The sequence below is a fragment of the Diuraphis noxia genome, unplaced genomic scaffold, assembly GCF_037042655.1.
Source record: "Diuraphis noxia isolate RWA-SAM2 unplaced genomic scaffold, SU_Dnox_SAM2 contig0002, whole genome shotgun sequence".
In the NCBI taxonomy this organism is placed as follows: domain Eukaryota; kingdom Metazoa; phylum Arthropoda; class Insecta; order Hemiptera; family Aphididae; genus Diuraphis; species Diuraphis noxia.
In genome coordinates, this window is record NW_028301712.1 from 14646695 (window position 1) to 14674194 (window position 27500).

At 30.1% G+C, this 27500-nt stretch overlaps 1 protein-coding gene across 13 annotated transcripts; it reads right to left on the reverse strand.

The window, feature by feature from the left end:
- Positions 1 to 1028: 1028 nt before the first annotated feature.
- On the reverse strand, positions 1029 to 26250 carry LOC107164665 (putative tubulin polyglutamylase TTLL2). 13 transcript variants are annotated; one of them, XM_089218832.1, is made up of 8 exons: positions 26039 to 26250; positions 12927 to 13020; positions 9572 to 9718; positions 7621 to 7727; positions 5224 to 5362; positions 4110 to 4386; positions 3640 to 3842; positions 1029 to 2168 (listed from the first exon to the last, which is right to left on the reverse strand). In XM_089218832.1, exons 2-8 carry the CDS (start codon positions 13005 to 13007, stop codon positions 1389 to 1391), a joined length of 1734 nt encoding a protein of 577 aa, XP_089074958.1. In that variant the 5' UTR covers positions 13008 to 13020; positions 26039 to 26250; the 3' UTR covers positions 1029 to 1388. The 13 variants fall into 13 exon arrangements, with proteins under 13 accessions (XP_089074958.1, XP_015368058.2, XP_015368054.2 ...); XM_015512572.2 differs by having other exon boundaries at positions 12927 to 13023; XM_015512568.2 differs by having other exon boundaries at positions 12927 to 13039.
- Positions 26251 to 27500: the final 1250 nt, after the last annotated feature.

Consider the following 27500-nt stretch of genomic DNA (forward strand, 5'->3'; position numbering starts at 1 on the left):
ATAGTGGTTAAATACATATACTTATCGTAAATTCTTCAATAGGTTGTTATTTAAAGCATTATCTGCTTTGCTCATATTGTAACAATGTATAATGTAGCTCATGTAATTTTTAATTTGGGTGTTGGCATTCTAGCTGCTGTTATCGATATAGTATGTATAATAGCTATACCACATTATTGATACGATTTACTATACAAAGGGAAGGAATAGGGTGTACCTAATATATGAATTAATTCACGAATATAGGAGACTGCAGAAACGATAACTTTGTTGTTAGCTGGCAGAATGGTTTAAAGAATTAATCTTTACTATATAGCAATTAAACAACAATAATTAATATTATTTATTATTGAGCAAGCGGTTCTCAAAAATTATGGTATACGCATACATATATATATATATATATATATATAAAACAAAGAACATAATTATAATATGCTAATATAGTAATATTATATTTTAGACTCGTATATTGTATAGATAATCGGATCAACGATAATATTATAGTCATCATCAAATTATAATTAAATTATATTTATCATGCCCTAACATTGAAACAAATGTAAATGTAACACAATATACTAATCGAATAAAATGGTATTTGTCATGGTGAAATGACAAATGTTACGTAACAAGTATTATCATAGGCGCAAATAGTGCTTGAAATTTGGGGGGCTGATATCTCACTTAATTCTTATCAGACATTTACCCCTCGTTAACATGATCACGTGGTTTTCGATGAACCAATCAAATCATTCGTGATACACGAAAAATTATATTTCTTTCCAATGTATTATGTTATAAAATCGTAAGAATTTTTTTTTTTCTGGGGGGAGGGCTATATAACTATAATAGCCCCCCCCCATATTTGGGCCTATGATTATAATATAAAACATTTATTAAACGATTTATTATTTCAGGTACATTAGTACATTATGATGGGAAGAGAAATATATCATTAGCAAGATACCAATATAGGTATGATGTTATATTTTTAGCCATAATGGAAAATAATATAACAACGTTACTGTTCACAGAACAATTTTATTATGCATCATATAAGATTACGTTTTAAATATAATATAATAATTTGGAGAGGGCGAGAAGAGAAAAAAAAACAATAAATTACAATTATTTTTACCTACCTAGCTATATAATATAATAGTTGATAATAATTCGAAACAGCCGTATTCATCGAGATAAATATTATAAAAAATAAAGACTGGTATATTAACAATAAGATAACATATCATTAAACGATATTAAAGAATAATATACGCCATAACAATCGATAAAATATAATACATATTAAATATACGTTTTAAGTAGGTAAGGTGGGCAAGTGGCCAACGAATTACAATCAAAATAATATAATGATATTAAGTCTTTCAGTGGGGTGGTAACCACGTCATCGTCGCGGCCGGGAACAAGTCTCTGAGCTTGTCGTTGAGCTCGTCGTCCGGCACGACGGACAGGCCCTCGCACGACTTAGCCACCTTTTTGCAACACTTCAGGTACTGCTGAATCGTCTTGATGGTGGCGCGGGCCGTGCCCGTCTCGGACGGCGACGATGACGCAGACCTGCGGGCGAACTGTTGCTGCTGCGACGACGATTGCCGTACGCTGGTCCGCGGTAATTGCCGAGGCGACGGCACGAATGGATACACCCGGACCCAATCACCCTCCGAGTCGGCGGGTCTGCTCCAGTCCCGACCGTTGCCCCACACCGGTGACGAGAACGGCGAGTTGCACAGGTCCGCGGCGGCTGCCACTTGCGCCGTGGTCGCTCCGCGCTGCTTGCCCGGACCGTACAGCGTCGATTGACGCGTCGACAGCTGTGACTGCGCGGTCGACGTCACCTGAGCTGTACCGTCCCTCTTCGTAGCGTTTACGGTATGTACGTTGTTGTTGTTGTTGGCAGCGGTGTTGTTGTTGTTGTTGTTCGTCTTGCGTTTCGACTTCCACTTTTCAGTGACCGCAGCGGCCAACGCGGTCGGTCGTCCGTCACCGAACCGCGGACCCGACGTCGACCGACATGCCATTCGGAACAGCGACAGGCCGGTGTTGCACATCGGCAGTCCGAGCAGGTCGAACATGTCGTGCAACAGCGGCCTTTTCACCCTATTGTCCACATCGCAATCGTTGCCCAGCGCTGGACTGAGATTCACCTGCAATAATCGTTTTTTTCTTGTTAAACCAATCAGCGACAGTGTCATAACAGTGCAATTCGGTATTGTATGTTTTAAACAACTCATCTTCCTAGTCAGTTTTAGGCGTTTAGCCTATACCAAATTTAATTTAATCTAATCTAATTTGTCTCAGCCGACACTAAATAAATTTGAAACTATATAAATATAATGTCTAAAATACCAACTCCGATGATTATGTTTTGTTCGGTTTTTTTTTAAGCCCACCAATTACACACAGGCACCTGCAATTTACAGCAATCAACGATCATCGTCCACCAAACATTCGTTTACGATTGCAGTGTGTTATTTATAAGTCGATTATTATTTATTTCGAAATCTCCGGGACTCGGGATCTATAGAATTGCACTACATATTGTCGTTTGGAGATTTTAAAGTTTTAGTCTAATTAGAACAAACAAACTACAGTTTTTAAAGACAACACAATGTATACCCATTATTATTTCAATTAAAATCGACGGAACCAATGTTACGAGTGCTTAATTTCCTTGTGTCTAGCGTCAATGAGGTTGTGTGAAATAGCAAAAAGATAATTGGGAAAATTACGAATAATAAAATACTTATTAAATGTGGCAGTAATAATGTTCGCTGTACAGACCAGGGCTTATATGTTTGTACTTTTATTTTTTTTATCGATTTTATTTCACTGAGCAACATTTAGAGTTGAAATTATTTTAATTCCGAATGTAATCTCAGTAAAAACTTGGCCACATGGGTTACTAAATTAATAATATAATACCTACTTAATTGTGTTATAAAAATAATTGAATGGACACAAAATCAACTATAAAAATACTGCTTTATTTAGTTTCATTCAATATGTATATACATTTTCCTGACATGGCCATCTAAACAATGTTTTGAAGATAACATTTTTTTTTGACAGTTTATAACAATAAATAACGTTAAAAAATATACTGTAATAGTATATTCAAAGGATAACCTGTCTTAGTGTCTTAGTCTTACAAAATTATAAATATGTGATGTATATATATATATATTATATATATATTATGTGTATCATCGAATGTTTTATGGTTGGCGCGATGTTAATATGAAATGAGGTTAATTAGAGATGGGAGGAACTTAAATTTTTACAAACTGAATCTTAATTTTTTTTTCTCATCCTTTTTTTGTATTTGAACTTTTAAATATTTAATCATATCCGTTTTAAAAAAGTACCTAGTAGTAAAATAGTGTTTACCTTTGACAAAAAAAAAAAACTTTTAATTAATCTACTGTGGATCTAGAACATTTCTAACTTGATTGTGCTCGAACTGTTTCAAATCAAACTTACATTTTTCTCGAATTTGAAACTGTTTTTTTTTATAACCGAGTGTTTTAAAATTCGCTGTGTTCGAACTTCCAAGTTTGAAAAGTCCCATAACCCATTTTTGATATTAAATTTATTAATACGACATTGTTGACTTACCTCAAGAAGCCAGGGCTTTAGATCAGAATCAACTAGTATGTCAAAACCGTATAACTCGAAACAATTTGACGTGCTTGGTATGCCTGCGCATTGGCTGGCCAACGTAAGGCTGACGAGAACTGATATCTTTTGCCATAATAGCCAATCGTTGACTCCGGCCTGTCGTATGTGCTGCCGAAGCTGTTGGAATGTCCACTTGCATCCTGTAATGCAAACAAAAAAAAAACGTGCGCTATATTATTATGATGATAGATGATATGAAATAAACAAAAAATGACTTTTTTTAATTAAAATTGGTTGTCCTGCTTTAAATATAGGTTAATAGTTCAGTGCAATACTTCAGATACCTATGGTGTATACAATATTATATATATAGTCTAAATGATAACAAAAAAAAATATAATATATATGCCTCAACTTTCACGCTATTTAAAAAAAAAAACCCCAGTTATTGTATAACAACAAGATACCTAGTCCGATTTTTTCTTTGGTTTCCGAATAGTTCGGGCCCAGCTTGTTGATTGAACTGTTGGTCAGGTGCGCAAAGTGGTTGTCGAGATTATTCAGTGAATACTTGTCGGTACTGAACCGAGTCAGTCCCTCCCTGTAGACGTATATGGTGAGTGGATGGAATGACGGTACCAGCACGTACAGCCGCAGATCGTACTTGTATCCACCGATGAGCATAGGATTCTTCACGTACCTCTGCACCACGATGTTTGTGTCATAAACGAGTTCGCCGATTTGCTTTGAACATAATAATATTATATTATAATCTATAATATGAGTGCAACGAAATGAACTGTAATCATTGGTTGACTAAGATATTATTAGTTTGGTACTGCTGTCTAATTTTCATATTATTAATTATTATACTGTATGTATACGGAACGAGTTTTTTTTTATTATTATTATTATTATACAGTATCGTATATGGCAGGGATGGGCAACTGGCGGCCCGGGTATCTTTTTTATCTGGCCCGCGCTACATTTTCAAATTACTTCATATAAACATATAAAACCTCATCCTCAAGTATCACATTAAATAATAATTGTAAATATAAATAAATGTTAGTAAATTTGAAGGACCTTTTTATTTTTTGCTTTTTCCTATGCACTGCGGCCCGTTAGATTTTAAAGTACTTAAAAGTGGCCCGCTAGTTACTTTGAGTTGACCATCCCTGGTATATGGTATGTGTTATAAAATAATGTCCAATATGTGACTATGTTTGTATAAAATAATCTCCAAAACTACAGACTCTATTTACGAGCAGTTATCAATAATATTGTAGATAATTTTTCAAAGAAGGATATATTATAATATCTACAAACTCTTTACCAGGAAAACTGAGCTGCAAAATAGAATAACAACTGACGCACCATCTGTTAGGTCTTACCTAACCTTTTATTTTTACAATTATCAATTCACTACCAGGATAGAGTGATGGGGTTTTAGGTAAACTGACGAAGTCTAATTTTTTCAAGACATTTAAAATTTTTATCCCGATAGCATATCCGCGAATGACATAGCTAGCCATTTATAATATATGTTTAATATTAAACACATACTATTATAATACATACCGAAATCAAAGATATGCCTTTTCCTTGACTTTGACCAACCGGTTTGCATATCCAAATCGATTTCTCGCCGACGTCAGTGTCATGACTACATTCGGCAGCTAACTTTGTATATTCTAGCGGCAGGTTGTAGGAGTCTGGACTGTTATAGTTCATGACCGGAGAAGAGGCAAAACATAAAAATATAAAAAGTATTTAAGTTAAAGTATACTAACTTGGCATAAAAAAAACTTATTATATATTATGAAAATCAACTCTATTATAGGATGGTTTCCGTGATGTGGCTACATAATATAGGTGGAATACGCGTTACACTTTAGTCCATAAATAGCTTTTAGTTTTCCTACCCGATGAAACAATTTAGATAAAAAAATATATTATCAAGGGGGCTGACGTTTTTTTCTGTCCTCTGCAGTGAAAACAACTAGTCAGAAGTTTTATGACCGTTTAACATGTCACGGCGAAGTAAAATTGTTCTATTGCACTATGTAAAGGGGCCTAAAAAATAACTTATATTATGTATACGTAATACCTATAGTAATAATAATAATATTATTATCATAATATGTACCGTTGCCCGTTTATGAAGAAATGTATAAACAAACACCTGAAAACGGATCGCGTGTATGACACGTGGGGGGTGATAATATACACAACCCTACCCGGGTAATTTTTCCCATTAAAGAAACCACCCTCACCACTTGACAGACAAATATAGTAACATACATTAGGTAGTTAATGATTATGTTACAAATGAAACCAATGGATACCAAAGACAAAACATTATCATTGTATTGCGCCAAATAATATATATATATTTAAAGTTACTCAGTTAGAAATGCTTATAATGGTATATTATTACGTTACTCGACAATTTGTTATGGACTTCTACATAATATAGTGAAACTTCACAATAGTGGACACTTATATAGGGGAATTAAAATGTGTTTGTTTACTGTTTAGGGATATTTTATCACTTATACTTACTTACATTGTGTCGGGAAATTTAGAAGTTTCCAATTTTAAGAGTGGCTAATAAGGGGTTCCGTAAATAGAAGTGTTGCTGCATGTATTGTGTTTAAAATAAAATTGTTGATTTATATTCAGATCATCGTATTTATGTAACGAACGCTTGATTCTCGATGAAAAATTATCTTATTTGATGAATGTCGACTAATTACATTTTTAAAACATATTTAATCTTAAACAAATTGGTGCTCATTTCACTTCTCAACACTTTGTGATATACCTATCTAGTGTCTATACTGTACAATTAGACATTAGTATCTATTATGATATCATGACCCATTTTATTTGCTTATGAAAACTTCCCATTTCAGTAGCTCTAAGTCACGACATACTACAAAGATACTTGCATATTTATACTCACACGTACAATTATGGTATGGTATGCTGCATACACCATATAGCATATAGAATGCAGATATGTTAATGTTTCACATTTAACTTTCGCAGTTAATTTTTACGAACACGTTGCAAATTATTTTTAACTTCTAAAAAGTATATTATAACAGTAATATTACTTAAATTTATTTTTCTAGTCCCCTTTAAGTTTTATACTTTCAAAGCTTCAGCGTAATTAACATTTAGGCACAGAAAAAAATGACTGATTTCATATATCATTCTAATCTAAGTAAATTATTATACACGATTAAAATGTTAAAAAATAATACAATTATTTACTGTATTATGTAATGATACAATAACTTAATTTAATATCATGGTATTCACTATTCCTATTATATTATTATGTTAATCTATCACTCAAATGACAAAAACATATAGTACTAAGATGAATTAATAATTACCGCCGAAAATATACCGCTGAAAAATTCGCTATTAATTCTCGCATGGTTCTATAATCAGGTTAATTATAAAAATTATTTAATAACAAAATCATTAACATAAGTCTCTTAAAAAAATAAAATGAGGGTTTGCCAAATAAACTTATTGCATTCTACTTGCAGCCAGTTATATAACCAGAATAACTTCCCAATAGGAACTATAGGCTTTTTAGTTTTTACGTGATATAAGGAGTAAATAATAAACTGTTATGGATTAAACGGCGCTGTGCTCATTTTCGTGTTTTTATATCGTATCACCCCATATGAAAACACAACGTAACATTATTATTTTGATTTTCGTTTTTAGTACACGAGGCATATCTCATATGCAATACTAAAAACACTTGCGTGCATACAGTAATTGTATCAATTCTTATGTCTACCTGCTATCAGGTATTGTATATTATATTATTATATTTTCTTAGATTTAAAATAAATAAATAATATTTCTATTATTATTATTGTTTATATTTTTACTTCGTACAAAGCATTTCGATATATCCAAATAGATCTAACTATTATTAATGCCCATTACCTGAACCCGAACAGTGACGTGCCGAATATATTCTTCATGCATTTCAAATACCGCCACAAGTTGTCCTTCCGGCATAATGCTGATCCACTGGGTATATGGTTGTTGAACTAATAGACAGTAAAAGCAAAAACACACACTATTATGCAGATTCGTAATTGACATTCAAGTATTGCGTTTAGTTGAAAATAATAATTGTATTCGTATCGAATCTATTGTAATAGTTATCTTTAATTGTACCCCAGTCCCCAAGTGAAAACACAATTATAAATGCACATATATTTACATACGTAAATATAAATCGACTATAGTAAAATTGAAATCTTAAGTGTTGGAAATATGTTGCATAAGAACTAAGCATTTTTAAATTGTTGTACACTCGAATATTTTAAATATTCAAATATAGTTAAATACAAAAAAAACTAAAAATATACCTACACGGTATATATTAAAAGTGCGTTGAACACAATATAATATTAGATAATTATTCTTTTTTAATTAATTAAATTACCTATACATGCATATCGTATACTAGAATTAAGTTAATTACAGTAAAGATTTTTAAAAATTTTTTTATTACCTAATAAAAACAACAATATATTTACAATCTGTATACATTTGATACAATAAGTAAATTTTATAACATTATTTACAAGGCATATGTGCGTGATAGAAGGGGGCATCCAGTGACACTACTTCAATAATAATTTTTGATTTTTGATTTCATTAATAAGTTTATACAGTACAGTAAAGTTATACGAAAATATAATTTTAAAAATTACAACGATAACTCGTTAATATTAAATTTGTATTTATCATACTATCTCATGAAAGGCATCAAAACGATAAACTTATATGTACATCGTACATAGAGTGAGATATGTATTAGTTTCAAAAAATTACTGTGAATAAACTCAAAACTCTAATGAGTTAAATATAAGTCGTGTTATTTGTATCCTAAAAACAAATTAATTATAGTCTATAGGTAGGTACTTATATAGCCTATACCTATATAGTTGAATTTTAGAAACGGGAACAATTTTTTCTCGTCAAAACGAGCGTAAACGTGATGAACATTTTTTTTTAAATTATCGTCGCAGTATAGCAATGTGTTAATGTATATCACACTGTCATAGGTATTAAATATAAATATAAATGCGACCACGACGTAAAAAACTTTTCTTTCTTTCTTTTTTTTTTTTTTTGAACAAACGACGTTGTTACACAATTAATGATAAACACTATATACAGTCACAATAACTATGAATAGTTTACAGTAGAGAATTTCAGCAAAATACTACAATCACGTTGTTTAACAATATTAGGTATGTCAATTAACTGTCGTTGAGGAAGATTAATGTAAATTGGACTGTTAATGCATATTACAAGCAATGTAGAAAAATTGGACATTCCGTGACTGACATTTTTTAGCAGTATGAATAATAACATTTTCTGTATTTGATTGATTAATTGAAATTATTATATAAAATATCTGATTCATGGTAGACAACGAGCACGTTTTAATATCTAATTAAATTAAATATTTGTGTATAATATTGCATAACTTCATTAAACGGTCAAGTAGTAAATATAATGTGTCCTATTTTTATATTTTTATTTTTCTCATAATATATAATATGTATATTGTATCGTTATACAATGAATACTTAGAATTATTATACTCAGAGTTATACTTTGTATATGAACAGAAACCGCGTCGTCGCTGCATCGTTTAGTTTTTGGCGCAGAGACGTCTAAGCCAGCTGCGTTCAATCGATGCGTTAAAAACAAATATACATATATATATACACACATATATTACCTCGGAATCAGGTCAACTTATACGATCTCTGCGAACAATGTTTGGCGGCGAATAACATTCACACACATCATACAAGAAATAATTTACACGCACACTTAATATTATACCATATATATTATATACCGAACATACCTGCCATATTTTTTGCTGTTTATAGTGTGACAGCGAGAATCCGGTCGATTTCCACCACAGATTCCAATAATCGTCCGCCGGAACCGACCACGTGGAGTCTCCGCTCTTAGTACCATCGTATTCCTTCCAACCACGTTCTTGACACACCTGTGAGCAGCAAAGCAAAAAAAAAAAAAAATAATAAAAACTACAATGGAAAAATAGTAAAAATTATTATACAGGATAATAATTGTATATAATCCAATTATTTATTGGGTATGTATTCGAGCACGTCCTGTGTTATGTTCTCGCATTCCCCACGCTGCGGCGTGTAACCAATACCATCAGACATCAGTCACCACCGCTATATACCTTAACCACTCCTCACATCCCGAGAGGCCGAGACCCAGTCGACTTCCGATCGACAGAAAATAAACATCGCGGTACACGCACTCGCACACACCATCCCGTTAACTTTTATAATATAATAATATACACTAATTGAAATGTCTCGACTGTACTGAATTACGCCATCGTTAGAATAATAATTGTAGGTAGGTATAGCTAGAAATACCTACATAAATAATATTAATAATAATCATAACAATGACATCGACGATCGGTGTTTTTTCCCGGTCGTAGAAACACGTATAGGAGTGGGCTAATTCCATGCACTGTCGTTGGAATTGATCTATCGTAGAAAAAAAAATAACGCGAGCAAAGTTGGATAAGTAGATATTTTTTTGTATTTTTTTTTTTATGTACCTACCTATTATTATTATTATTTATACATACTGTCCGAGAGTAAAGTTTACAAACGAAACAGACACGAAAACACACACACAAACACACCTTAATAATATCTAACTCGATATTTTGTACCTACACAAAACTCAAGGTAATATACTAAATACTACATACAGAATTAATATTTTATTATATAATAGGTTTAATACAGTATAGATATAATATAATAGGTGTGCTAGTTTTCAAAAACTGGCTTGTCGTACACTAAACAATTATTGGACCGCGCCCTTTATTTACCCCTTTATAAATTATAATGTTCAATGTGCATTTATTTTATGCGTTTGAATAAAAAAAAAATTACTACGTCTCCTAATATTGTTCAAATATGAAAGCGTTTATATGCGTCTTGATTAAACAACAGGTGTGATCGGGACTGCATATATAAACTTATAGTTTATAGATGATGGATCTGGTGTTATTTTTTTATAAATTGTATGATGCATATTGTGTATATTATTTAGTACTTAAATTTAATGAACACGTGTCTTATAACGATGTGACATATTGTTCATTGGGTTTAAAAGCAAAATAATAAAGCACCGTCAGGCTTCGTTAAACGTAAAAACGATTAATTATAATTGTTAAACAAATATTAACAAGTTAACTAGTGGATAGGTAATAGGTTTCAAAACAATGGTCGATGAATACAATATAACCACACTAAAATAAAATAGGACATAATTAAAAATTGTATTATGTGGATTCTATTTTATAATGCATTTGAGTTTAAAATTTATAATATTAATAGCACCATTGGTTATAAAAAATATTAAATAGGTGCTATAATATATCATAACAGTATTTATCATCTACAATGATAATAGGTACTATTTAAGTGTCTGATTATATACTCCATAAATAATTAAATAAAGTATGTAGGTAAAATATATTATTATTAAGGTATAGAGATAATAAAGTAAATTTTAAATTAACATTTTCAATTATTATATGGATGCCAGTTTCCATTAGATTATCTGTAATTTTATCTAAACATATAAAATATTTTTATCGTAATTTATATGTTTAAAAATCATCATATTACATTAAAAAAAACACAAAATGACACATATTATATCCTCTTATTGTATAGAGTTTTTATTATATACTGCCTACCTAGTTAATATTTTCAAAATTATTTAACTATTATAACTTATAAGCTGTTCAATATTTTTTTATTTATTACGAGTATAATTATTTCATATGTATCAATTGTTAGTATTGACGGATTGTACATTTGTACTATTGTACATTCGCATGTATCTACATATACAACTGTACAATAGTACAATACTAAAAATTGTTAGTTTTCTTTAAATGAAACACATTATAATTTTATAATATATAGTAAAGTTGTATACCCACTTGTGTAATTTATTTTGTGCATATTATGCCTTTTATATTCTTTTGTTAATGTGCAAAAGCTTAATATTTTAATTTTCCACCAACAAAATTAATGCATAAAATTGTAATTTCATTTGTGTAAAAAAAAATGTGAAATAATAAGAATATTAAATAGCTATGCGATGAAAATATTTTAATGATATAAGAATGAATAATACAAGACGCAATGCTACATTGCTACAACAAACAAAATTATATGACGTGTATTATGGCTTGTGTATATATTTTTTTTTTGCCGGATGATTAAAATTCTTCTATTTATAGTATATAGCCGTGCACGTGGTCGATTTTAATTTAGTGTTTTTAAAACATGTTATACGCTAAGTTTTTTTTTATTCCCTGCTTGTGTGTGTGCATCGTATACATGTATATAATAATAGATGTTGTCTTAGTCCATGTGACGATTTATTATTCAAAGCGACATTCGCATTTTATACCAAGGATAAGACATTTCCATCTATCGATGTTGATTTAGCAGTTATAGGATAAATTTTTTTCATATTATTCTTAAGTGTTATACGAAAATACAAAACTAAATGTTGTGTAACGAATAAGCCTTTAGTAAAATTCTTAAATGACAAATTATGCCGTCAAGGCTAATTCAACAGAAATGTTATAGGGACATAATATTAACCAAATTTATAGGAAACGACGTGCATGCCGTACGTAAACAACAATCCTGCAAGTTCCGCTGTTTGATGTTAAATTAATTATTTTTTTACTGAAGCAGTTGTACCTCACAAATATAATAATTGTTGTTACGGTGGAGTTAGGTTTATGGCATTTATTAAAGGGCAAGACAACAACGGGAAAATAATAATATATGGTATGATTTTTTATAAGAAAAATATTAGAACTGAATGAGAAGACAAAGCATTCGCGAATAAAACCAAGGGACAGCGTATAATAAATGTATTATCGGGTGATGGAATTTATACCATTAATTTCGAGTATCTGTTAACCAAATGGTTCATTTTTTTTTTTTAGGCAACACCGAGGCTAGTATAGTGTGAAGAAAATAACACTTTTAACGCCAACGCCCTATGGATTTCCTATAAAACGGCCAACAGACTGGAAAAAAAATAAATATTTTTTCAACACTACGTAGGGGTTCCCAAAATGACCGATCGTAAATGTATTATACACGCTACCGAACCTTACCAATTACCTGTATGAGTAGAACTGGGCCAGTGCCGTTATCGTTGACGCGGAATATGAACGGTCGGTCTTCAGATGCGATGGATGACATATTATTGTCGGATCTTCTGGAATTATGCAATTCTAATAATGATAAAACACAACACATATCGGTACTCATACATATTATATAATATATTAAAGAAAATATTTCAGCAGTGTAAACTGCAAAAATATAATATTGTTTATTGGTTTGAAGTACATAAATATATTATTATATTGTTATTTATTGTAATTTGTAGGGAAATCATGTTATAATTTATAATAACGAAACCGATACACGAAAAACCGTTTCGGAGTTCGGTCAACGGTGAAATGACCGGGTGTCTGACACTCCGACAGATACACGGCGAAGCGTGACGATGAAAATCTTTGGTGGAAAAATAATAGTTGTAAAAAGTACAAAATCATTTACCTATACATTCTGCTGCAGAGATAATATATTTTGGCAAAGTTATTATATTATTATCAGCGATATCTGTAGTAGCGTAAAAAGGCCAATGATGGAGCAATGCGACCGCATTAGTGTTAACCGACCTCCAAGGAGGGGGGGGGGGGGTGCTTATAGAATACTGGGTAATTTTTTTGGTAAATATAGAAATATTATTACATTGAAAGTTGAAAAAAATCAATGTTTTGTTTCGTCGCTGTAGGTAGTATAGATACTAATTAAAAATCTGGAAGTGTAAAGTTTTACCGTTCTATTTAATTTAATCTGATATAGGTACCAATAAAACAATATAAAAAACATATTTAAATTTAATGAGGACTAGGGCCTTTTTGGATTTTTACACAGCAGCCGAAGTTATATATTAGGTACCCACCTATAGTTTAAATATCCTGTTTTTTTAAAAGTTTTTTTTTTATCACTTTTTGATCTTCTGTGACTTCGTGACGTTTACGATTTGTCGGTACAATCCAAATGCAAAAACTTTTACCAGACCACTCTTATGATGTTAATCAAAAATCAACTTTGCAAAATGAATGTTGTTAATTTTAAAAATATACTGCTTAAAATTATACGACAAGAGAATAAACTTGATTTATAAAATGTAGTTAGTTAGTAATTCTACTAATTCTAGTAGTTATTATTATTTAACATCAATAAAGATCAAATATAATATAGCCCGTGACATTTTTTAAAGTATTTTACTTAATTAATTTTTTTTTTCATAAATGTTTTATTATTTTGTTTTGGGAATAAATTATAAGTACGTGTTTAATGGTTACCATTATTATACAATAAAATATATTCTGAATGTAGTGAAAGTAGAAAAGTCGGGTTAAAATTGATTTTCAAATGCAATAATAATAATAATAGGTATAGGTATGCAGGTACGACTGTGATATATCTTATGCCGAACTGTATATGAAACAATCGAGACGAATTTCTAACATAATAGGTAGGTATTATTTTTAAAACAGTATGAGATTATGGGGTAAAGTTAGGAAAGAAATCAACTTCTTGTATGTATATTGTATATTGTATAACTGTCAACTGATACAATTATAAGTATAAAATATAGAATATTTGTACAATGTAAAAGCGTTGAAGCGTTGTCGATGGGTGTGCCACCGCCCTTCAAAGTTCAGTGAAGGAAATTATGTGACCCGGTAGCATGGTAGCATAGTAACAATATGTATATGATGATGGTAACGAATTTAATATGAAATTATTGTTTTCAGAAATGTGGGATGGCAATAGTGATTGGCGTTTTGCTTGATGAGTAAACTGTTCGAACACTGTTTAATTCTGTTTGAGTGACGTATAGAAATCGACTGTCACATTTGATGAATATAGGTTATTTCTTATTACTATATATTTAAATCAAGAAAATTGTTGGTTTTTTTTTAAATTCAATTAATAACTTTTGTATATCAGATTTAAATCTACGGAATTAATTCATTGAGTAGAACCTAGATTAGTTTATAATGATGTTTAGTATAACCTTGGACGGAGCACTATATTTTATGACAAACCTCGGACTTAAGAAATGTATTTAAGCGTGTGTACCTATTGCAGATCTATCAAGATATGATTTTGACGTGGGTAGAGTAACTTAAGCATCTCTTGTATATATTGTAATAAATAGTACTCTGTATACCTATACTAATGTTATATGTAGTTGAATACATAATAAGTAGGTATTTGGTATAAATATCTTTCTGACTCTCCATTAATCATGCTCGTTTTTTTTAACAGTATATAGATACCCACTTACAATTTGATATGTTTATTTTTTCAATTCATCGTAGCGATTCGATTTAAAATCAAAAATATGAATGGTTCAAAATCAAAACAAAATGTTGGTGATCAGTATAATTTGACTAAAAACTGGCTCAAATAATAATTATTATCTAATTTACTTATAATATTATCGTATCAATGTATTATAAATAATAGTTATATTTGAATTACCTAAAATATACAAAAACTGAAATTTATATTTTTAGAAACAATAAGCCAGGTTACATGAATTAATAGTTTGTACTTAAAAAGCATTTCTTAGACTTCCAGTAAAAATTGAAAACTTAAGTAATATTACTTATTTTTAATAGAAATGTTTAAAGAACTAAAATTAATTCTTATCAATAATAATACAAAAAAAAATTAATATTTTATACGTTAGTTAAACACGCAGTGTGCTCAATGGTTAAATACGTATACGATTCAAGAAAACATTCAAAACTATGCAAATTGTACAAAATAATATTATCTTAATAAGTATTAGTTATTATATTTTTACTAATGGAAATAATATCGATATATATAAACTTATTTAAACGTAGAAATTAATTCAGATAAAAATTCAATGGTTTTACATCGTAAACGCGATTTATTTAACTTTCATATTAAATCATAAAATCGAAAACTTTATTCATAGCTAGGTTAGGTAAAAATAAGACTGGTAATGTGTTGAAATAGCAAAGTTAAAAGTGATTTTATAGCAAAAATGATTTCAAGATAACATTACACATTTTTAATATTTCTGAGTAATAAGTAGGTACAATAATTTTACAACACTGTCTAAATATAATAAGATTTTAATTAAAAAAGTAAAAAAAATTACCTAGTTAATTTATTGATCGAGCATCGAGCACTTGGTTAGGTATTTATTTGTTTATATTTTAATACAGTTAAATTAATTTTGTTATTAAATTGTATTGTAATATTTATTTATTAAAACTAATAGTTACAAATCTATTATAGATTGTATTCATTATAATAATGATCATTATTGATACTTTGAAATATAATGAATTGATGTAATTGGAGGAGTTACTCAGAGATTATATTATTATTGAAAGGATCGGATGATTCTAATTCATAGTATAATATTCTTCAATATTTACATAGTATATTTAAATTGTTTAATATATATATACGAGTAATTATAGTCGGCAGAACAATAATTCGTTGACATTAAAACGAGTTTGCATATTGTATAGAACAGATCAATACACTCAACTCGGTGCAGCATGCGGATATATAAATGATATAATATTCTGGTGAATTAGGTATAATTTACTTACCCAACCATCAATACTTAACCATTAATTCGAAATTTAATTGCTCTACCTTTAAATTATAATTCATTGCCGTACATTTGTTAAGTTTAATAATTTTGTGAAAATAAAATCAGAATACATGTTTATTGAGTTTGTAACATTATTTACACTGTGTACAGTTAATAATATGCAAAAATTAACATAAAATCCAATCAACAGTGACAATATTACGATTTAATCGTTATTAACGTAGTGTAGATATATATATGATTATTGTATATCTAACATTAAGTATAAGCGTAATACGAACAGTATAAAACGGGTTTAAATATACTTATATGAGTAGAAAGGTATTATACGTGTGAACGTTTTTGTCTGTGCGTTATAACTCGAGTATGATAAAATGATAATACACAAATGTGGGCCAAAAAAATAGATGCCTATTATTTTTGAAGTCGAACGAATTATCGTTTAGCTGGTTTTATGATAATACAATTGCTACTGCAGTCGTAGTGCCTACATGAAATCATTCAAATAGGTATTACTGGCCGTAGACTTTACGGTATATGGGTACGTCAATTGACGAAAAGTATGGGAAAAAAATGATATAAAAAACCAATTTCTTCACCTACAGTCAAGCGCAAACTCCATCAGGGCAATGTTTCGTCTTCGTCTGGTTCGCACCTATGTATAGGTTATATAATATGAAGGTATGTGTAGGCCGGTTGTCTTGTGGACGAGTGTCGTGATGATTTAAACGATACATTACCGCATGGCCACGTAAATCGCCACGACAACCGGCGGAGACCGTAAAAGCGGACCAGAAATAAAAACCGTTTCCCCCGAGGTAATAATATGATATAAAATAATATTAAGTACGCGCACGCCACTCACGGCTGGCAGACCGGACGGCGCGGCGCCTGCGACGGACGGAACGGATCGAGCGAACGAGCGCGGTTTACGCGTGTGCGCGATGCGCCGCGTCGGCAACACGTGTGGCGGCGTCACCGAACACCGCCGCCGACGCAGACAGCCCTGTTCGCGTTCCGTCCGCATCGAGTCGTCGCGCGCCGCGCTCGCGCAATTATCGCTTGACTGGCCGGGCGGAGCTGCCGGAACCGTTAAATACGCGCGCGTTCCGGTCTCGCGGACTTTAGAAATTTCCGGCCGTTTGCAGGTTTCTCTATTAAATTGGCATCGACGACCACCCAGCACTCGCGCAGGTATCGTCCACAATAACATAATAATCCGCAGTGATAGTAATCATGAATTTTTGCCGTTAGGAAAAAGAGTGTTGCAACATTTTAGGTCTCCGAGTCACTATAGTTGCGACATTGAACTCTTCCCCATCAGTTCCACCAATAATTTTTCAAATTCTATCTTGACCATACCAATTATTTGCAAAAAAAAAAAAAAAACTATTATTCAAAATTTGCATTCGGTGGCGGAGGGACATGGCGCAGCTGATGAAATAAGCGCGTGCGTTTTAGACGAAGCTGCTAAGATAACTGTTACTATTTGGGTCAGTGGGGGACCATGCCGACGGGATATCAGAACTCCTCCCGCTGGGTTGGTAGTGATTTGCTCGTACAAATAATAATTATTAGAGGCATTCTTTTTTAGGTCTTATACTATGGCTGTAGAGAAAAATATGCTATTGCACAATATTTATGTTGAAAATTTGTTTTTATTAAGTACAGAATACAAATTATTTTGCAACTTATAGTAATTTATCATACTAATTTTAGGGCAACATGTACCGGTACTACAAGTCTTCAATAGTTCAAAATATGCATGCATTTATATACTAAAAAATCACTAAATATATAGGGGATGAAGACAATTTTTTTTTTATTATTGAACATATTTTACATCAGTAGCAAAGGTCATTAGTCACAAATAGTATACAGAAGATAATTTAAGGACCAGTTAAATAGTTTTAATTTTTTTTTTCACAATCCATCATCACTACTGGGAGTTTGTTGGTAATGCACAGCATCGGTTGTTGAACCGGACCAAAGCGCGTCCCGCGGTTTGTCGTCGAGTTGCGTATATATTGCACACCTCGGCCGGAAACTTTGGGACCTCTGTCCCCCCCCCCCACAACCCATCATAACTTGTTATCACAAATCGATGGAGGAAATGGCGTTTGGCAAAGGCCTTATACTACCACTACACTTGTATACCTATACTACCACTGCGCCATGGTAGGCTATCATGTGACTTTTCAAACGTGATTATTAAAAAATGAACGACATGCAAGCAAAAAAATATCATCATTTGTAGCTCATATATATAGCTAACTAAACCTATCGATATGTCGAGAATTGTCTATTGTGGTGGGAATGAATGTAATACTGATAGTAATGGGGAAGATTTATTTGAAAATGTGTCTATATTTGAATGTCTGAGTATTAAAAATATAAATATTACAATCATAAACAGGGAATATAAATTGTTCAAGTAATATTCAATTATCTGTGGTTTTTTTAAAATTAGATATACGTATACGTCTAATTATTATGTAAATAATAGATCAATTTAAAATACTTGAGTGAAAATTAAAATTTTAACCAACTATTTTCATTTATTAACTACTGTGCGATGCACTCATCGGTTTTTAAATTTGCTTACAGCTATTGAACTTTAATCGGAAATACAAAAATTGAATAAATGATGATAATAATATTATAAATTAATAATTATTATATCCTCTCTGTTTATTGCCTATCTAGACGTATTCAGGCCGTTTAATTCGAGTTTGTTTCGTTTATAAATATAGAACGTGTAGTAGGGACTTGCGATTTGGGTCAAAACGCACACTCGAGTAGAGACAATAAACTACTCGTTCCACTTCTTACTCATTACAAAAAAAGATTTCAAATTAAAGTAAGTATAAATATAGTTATTAGTAGGTATCTCATTTTCATTTCTTTTTTATATTATATTATGGGTTTTGCTGTAGGAATCATAATTATAATGTAACTATGTAAATATATACAGCGAATAATATACATTTAAATGTATATGTTTCAGCTCGTGTTTAATTATTTTAGTATAAGTGAGGTGGGAAAATGTCTATGTTTGAGGGGGATTTGGCACTAGGGGAAATATATTTGTATGTATTATTCGAATTAACGAGTGGTGGAATTTAGCAACAGACTATAATGATTATTATTATCTATTAATAAGATATACAGGCTAGCGCCTAATACTTAGTTTCTATAGTTTTATAAGTTTTTTTAATACTTTAACAATTAAGCTTAAAGTGTTTTTACTTGTAATTACTTAGGACAGTTTATAAATACTCAGAAGTCTGGAATAATAGGTAACAGCTTATAAATAACAAAGTGTTGTAATAATTATTAAAGAAATTATTAAATTCTTAAGGGCTTTTTAAATTAATGTATAACTATTTTGAATAATATTATAATATTTTAGTAAAGAAACGTTTACTTTGATTTATAATTAACTATGGTAATATTAAAATGTTATCTAGTATGTTATATATAATATACATATATGATTTAATTGATTTTTATGAACCTATAGTTAAATATCTAAGCCGTTGTACTGTTGTAGGTAGGTGAAATTCGTATATTTTAGATTAAATCTAGATTAAATTTTATAGACAATGTCCAAACTATTTAATTTTGATAGTTAGAATTTATCATAACTGCTACCTATACAAACGATTAATAAATGACTGAGGTTTGAAGTCGGTGGCTATGACTTGAATAGTATAAAAAATTAGTTTACCAAATAGTAGTAACTACAATTATGCGTAATATTACACATATATTACGGCTTACTACGGATTATTATTAACTTGTTAGGAGTCCTTGGTGGTTTTGAAATGGATATCTTAACTAGCTTAACTGTTGACTGCAGTCTTATTGTTAATCCAGTAATATTGTCATCACATAATATTATTATACATTAATATTAATATATGTTGTAAATTGTAATGTTTTCTTGTGCCTATTACGATTAACTAATGAACACAAATAACACAAGTCAGTTCGATTTTGAAAAAAAAAAAAAGCAATTCCTATTTCATTTTAAGGACGTCCTGCCATGCGAGGTCACGAGTCACGACCGCCATGCGTGGGGCGCGACAAATACAAGACGGCCATGGGATTAGAAATGGCAACAAATACTAAAGATTTCAATATGATAAAAAGCGGTTATCTTTTACTACTATAAATTCAAGTTTAGAGTTCTATAACAGGGTATGTCTCCTGCAATCATAATAGTTGGACAGTTGTACCTATAAATTATAATATGATTAAAGCGTATAATATGTAATATCGATAAATTAAGAAATTAATATTTAAAAACATTTTACATAATAGTTTGATATATATTTACGTCAATATTGTATTTTTCGTTAATGCTTGTGAAAACGTTAGATTAAAGATTAATTATGGTAACAAACTAAACAGTAATTGCATCACTAAATGCGTATAATATGATTTAAAATAACATCAATGGGAATTCGTAAAAACGCATAGATAGGTACGCACAATGTTAATCGAAAAGTAACTGTTATTATTGCCGTGACTAAGCGAACAAAAGCATATTATAATGTGGTCGAATCACGACAAAAATTCACGTCACGTCATAAATATTGAGGCATAAAACTATAATAGGACTTAGAGTTATGCCTACATAGGTATCATATATAAATCAATTAAATAACAGGAAACGGTTTATACAAACTTAAAACGAAATATTTCATTAAAATGCATTAAAAAAATAATAATATTTTGAGGTACTTTTTACATTTATACGTACCTTGGTAGTTGTAGGTAATATTATAATATTGCTATTGATCAGGTGTTCACTTATCTATGTTATTATATCTTATGTATGTATGTGTTAATAATGTGGTTATTTTCTTAACACCAGGCTATTATTATTTACACGGAATTTTTAATTTTAATTAGATATTAGGTGATTATACCTATATTGATACCTAACCTAAGATAAGTAATTTGACACAATATCTATATTCTATAAGTCATAAGGTACCTAATATAATTTCAAGTAGATAGGTATAATCACTGAGCAGTTGAAAATATTCATCAGCATTGCTGTACAAAATAATTGTTCGTGATTCCGTAGATCATATTAAATATGTTGTTATGTCTTATGTACCTATATAAAATATACATTAGTTATTAGTAAATACCTACTTAGGTACTTAAAATAACTTAATTGTGTTAACTTATATCTCATCTTATAAAACCAAACGTATATATTTTTAAGATATAGATAACCATAATGGTTAGCAATATTTATAATATTTATACTATTAATATGTTATATTAGGTGTTTAAAATGTTTGTAAAACCATGCTTCGGAAACTACTCGTTTTAAATTTCGATATAGATAAATAGTTAGGAACATATCAATTTTAAAAAAAAAACCAACCACTTGTGAAATATTTTACACTAAAACAGGTTGGTCTTCGTTTGAAAAAAATTAGAAATTTATATCGCCACGGCGGGACACTCCTTTTTTGAGTGTCATAAAAATGTAGATACATATGATTGAAGTTACGGTCTCAAGTACCCACATTTAAAATTTCAAAAATTAGAATTAGAATACATTAATTATTAAAGGAAAGATGGGGGTGAAAGAAGCTGGAGAATCATCTTGTATATAAAAAAAAAAATAATTAAATACCTAGGCCTAAATTGGATTATAAAAATTAAAAATTAGAAACCAATTTAGGCTATTCGTGGTTGTAAAAATAGATAAAATAATTAAAATCAGTAATGTTATTACTAGTAATTAGAAAGCATAATTATTAACAAATTATATATAAGAGTTATGCATCTAGTGTTAATTATCAGCATCAGTATCTATACCTAATGATGAGCATGGATAATAAATTTATGATTACAAGATGGAATAATTCAAATTTTAGAATATAAAATATAAAATAAAGACTCCTGCCCTCGAATGGCCCAACTGTCGAGGTTTAAAAATACCTTTAGGTGTAAGGTGATGTTTAAGTTAGAAGTTGATTCTTCCTAATTGCCAAGAATAAATATATTTCTTAGGTAAATGTACTGTGCATTTTTTTATCATTGTATCAATATTGTTCCCTGTATTTTTGTAAAATAATACACAAAATCAAAAACTCGTAACTATAATATCAATATCAATTTAAAACAGTTTATTTTCGCTAGGTACTCCTGTAATATTTGATAAAATCGACTTACGAGGTTTTGCAGTGTAGCAACACTCGATATCATGGTCTGTGGGTGATCTGATATATATATATATTATGGATAACACACTAATCATATATGAATTGTTGTTTAAACTTAATGAAATATAATTTCTTCGAACAACGTTTACTGCGTATTATGTAATGAATTAATAAAAATTTTTGGAGGGGCTAATTTTGATATTGGAGGGACTAAGCCCCCCGAATTGCGCTCTTATAGTTCCCAACCAAATCGTTTTCGCATCATCTTAATTTGTATTAAAATAATGGCGTGCGGTACAGTAAAATTCCAGCACGATATAACTCATATACGTTTGTCATATAGGTAGGTACATAGTATAATTTATCCGGTGACAACGTTTAATGAATATATTACACTCATTAGCAACAAAGCAATGTGAATGTTTGGTAACTTCATTCGAGGATAATTTAACAACTCCGCTTATTGTTTGAAAACTTTATGTAGTTCATTTTGGTAGGTATTATATGCATTATAGTTGATTGCGATTTACGGCTCATATGAAGTCCTTAATTCTTATCAATCTGGACGTATACACAAATCGAAAAAAGTATAAATACTTTCTTCAGATATAATGGCGGGTGGTTACAATAATTAGTAAAGATTGACATTTCATCTAATACATTAAGACTAATTTTTAAATTTTTCGAAGATAGACGGCTTATAATAATGATACTGATTTCTTTTGAGAATTAGTATATAATTTAATTGATTGTCCCGAGTTCTTGGCTAAAATTTTACCTTTCACGTCATGTTCTCCGCACTACAAACACACTTTGTATACAACCACAAAAACAAAATTGTAGTCATTATTTTTATTATTATATATGCCAACCTTATTATTTTCTGTCCGTCACTAGTTTCCGAGGACTATAATATGACTATATGATCTGAGACCGTTGACAATAAATTATAGGTAAGACAAACATCATTCGTTACCATATACAGGAATATTAACAGGTGCTAATAATTTTTTTTTCCGACCAGTTCTTCGACATGAAAATAGTTGATAGTGAAAGTAAATTTTTTACTAGTTATAGTGTACAGTTAAATTTAAAAACAAATCCAACAGAGAAATAAAATAAAATAATTTACTAAATTTAAATAGACACTAGCAATCTATGAATAACTTATACGGAAAATATAGAACTATCAAACAACATAGACAAATTCAATGTTGAAATGTAGCGTAAAATGTATATACAATACATAATTAGGTATTACACTGCAATATAAAAAAATCTATTTTATAATGATCAGAAAATTAGTTGGGATCATAATAAGTGTTACATTTTTATTTCATTACAATTCACCAGAAAGGTAAATAATAAATAAATAATTATTAACACAAATACGTCCATAATATATTATTTAAAAGGGCCACCTAGGACGATCGATCTCTGTGATAACAACGTCTGATTAAATTATATTTATATGTTTCCTGCAAAATAGAATTTTTGTGTTGTGCAGTGGTTTTTTTTTATAACTATAGGTACGTGATTTACTAACATTAGCAACTTTATTTACTCAATTAACTAATAATATGCGTGGTATAACACTGATACCATCTAAACTCTCTTACCGATTATTCGCCAATTGGCGTTTTTAAATTATGGTCATATTATATAGGCATAATATACCGTGCTTTGGTAATTACGTGAAACAATAATGAATTTACCTAACACAAATAAAATTGTACTTTGTAGCAGGGGCGTATATTCAGAGTATTATATCAGTGAGAGAGAAGGGGCTGATAAAAATAATAAATCATACCTCCGTGGTATGTATTCATAAAAAATAAAACATTGTATACAATTTAAGAAAATAAATCAATGTGAAAAATAACTACAGGGTTTTCGAAAATGCTGAATATTACAAATTTTCGTTTTTAAAATTTCCAGAAGACGATAACAAAAGTGTAACATACATTTTGTATTTTTTGGAACCATAACATCAGTAGGTAGTTAATAGCATTGATATCGGTGATAATAGCGATTATATATGCGGTTATGATGAAAATGTAAAAATAGTGTGGCACATCCCCAGGCACATCTTTGTGAGGTGAAGTTTTTTTCAACTGATTCGTTACACTTGGGGACTTCAGTTTGAGAAAATGAGATTAAAACATTTTTTTAATACTTTAGTGTACCTATCTGAGTTATATTATTACATAAATTATTATTTTTTTAATCAAGTTTATTATACGCGTGCGGCGTGCATATACCTATATAATATAATATAATATATATATATATATATATATATATATATATATATATATATATACTTTTGAAAGTGTATAATTACGAAATAGTCGAAAGAGCGAGATGTATTATTATAAATATAGTCGAATGTTTTTTAAACATTTTGTACATACAATATATGACGTATACATCTATTACATATTTTAATATTTACATAGTAGGTTCCTAACTTAACCTACGATAAATTAAATTGTGGTTGTGTTCTTATATAACATACTAGTATACTACCTATACAAAATATTAAAATAATATCATTTTTCTAACCTACTTTTTCAAAATTTAACTGAATAATGATTATATAGAAACGAATAGTGCTTCTAGAGTACTAAAAAGTCAACAATAATATTTTTTTTTTTTTTTTTGTAAGGAGAACCCGCGGCAACATAGGCCATTGGGTGTGGTGGGGTGGTACGGTAGGGATTATTTTTGTATGTTTGTTTGTAGGTTTTTAATTGGGTAGGGTTGTAACACGTGTTTGTGTAAGTGTGGCAAGGATATGTTGCTAAAAATCCCGGGTGGTCACCCATCCGGGAGCTAGCAACTGCGGCCGGTACGTACGCTCAGTGCGTTTCCGCAGATTGAGCGTACGACCGCGCCTCACCAAGCCACAATAATAATTTTAAAATTCTTTTTATTGGTAAAATATTAGTCACTTGTTAGTTGTTATTACCTATATAAGTTTAGAATTTTGAATTTAATATGTAACTGTGATACGCTGCTAATATGGTATATTAATATCATTGGTACTAATGGTACTTATATCGCTAATAATTAATAACTACCTATTTAATATAAATAAATTATGCCATGTTTTTAAATTTTTTGGCTATAAAATATCGATCATTTGTATAATATTATACTAAAATAAGTAGTTTAAAAAAAAAGTATCCATCTATGAACTATTAGTGGGTACCCAATCTATTAGCTTTTAAATAATTATTTTTTCATTGTACAGCACTTATAATATTTCGCATTACATTATTAATATTTTTAAGAATAAATTATCAATGTTAAACGAAAATGTATGGAAATTCTAAAATTTGGCTTACCTTTAGTAGTGTTGCATGCGTATTAAAGTTGTACAAATTTGATTTTAGTTTATTTAAAAGTGTATCGTCCGATTTTAATTTGATTTTAATAAAAAAATAGTGCCGAAATGTAAAATTAAAAAAATTAAAGATTATATACAGTAAAAAAGGTTAGAAGAATTTGTTAAAAGTTGATATTATGTATGTTGAACTGTGAATCCCCACAGAAACTAAATGATAGGTAGGTACCGTTATTTTATTATTTGGCTCCAAATAAGAATCATACAATAGCAGATAATGTTTATATGACTTTATGATACAGATAGACGATAGCTTAATTTGTTTTACCACAATTAAATTATTTATTTATAGTTGATGTAGACACATAACATGTAATCATTGTTGGAAACTCCTCCATTGGTATATAAATTAACAACATTGTAATCTACTTATCTTGAAATAAAATAATAATTATTACCTAAACTTACAAGATTCTCAAGAGTGTCTTATAATGTGTTTGTAGTTTTGACGTCTTGTACCTATTTTCCATTTCTTTTCAGTTCACCAAGTTCGGCATTACTTATTATTTACTATTACCTACATCTAAAAAGTGACTGCAATAATTGATCGGTGTTTTTAATTATTATGATATTGTGGAGTCAATAGAGTCATATCTCCTGGACCCTTTATCGGCTTTATCCACAGAATACATATTGGAATCGCCTCAAACTCACAAATTTACGAATTAATTTAAGAGGACACTACATCCGCATATTGTGTTGTTTTCGTCTTACAAATGTAAAACACGGCAAAAACGGTATTGCGCGGGCAACAACCACTCAAGCTGTAATCCTAACTAAGCAACCAAATTTTCACACTATAAAGAGGAGAATATTTACTTGGGCAACGTTGTTTTAAATTTTTCGATGTCACAAATATAAAAAAAAGTTCTTATTGTATAAGAATTAATTATTCATGAGTTTTTCAAACTTGAATTACTTTTTTTTTAGCTCTGATATCAAAAAAAAATAAAAACAACATTGCCCAAGTAAATATTCTCCTCTTTATAGTATGAAAATTTGGTTGCTTAGCTTGAATTACGGCATGAGTGGTAACAGTTTTCGCAATGTTTTACATTTGTAAGACTGAGACAACACATGCAGATGTAGCCTCCTTTTGGTCAAATTTTAACATTGGTAATTTTTTTTAACAACGAATGACCATAAATTCCGTGGCAAATTTTAATGCTTGGTTACCTACTTGAAATTCTTAACAGCTCATATTTATCGTAGCATTTTCTAGAAATGATAATATTTTTATAAGATTTTGTCTTACGGGGTGCCACCACTGCAGGGTGACTTCACCCTCCTGTCAATCAATCACCATCACATTTACTTATTGTATAACTTGTAAATACAGATTGTAAATATTACGTTTTGTCAAATAAAAAAAATAAAAAAAGTTTTTGTTTTTAGTTTTTAAA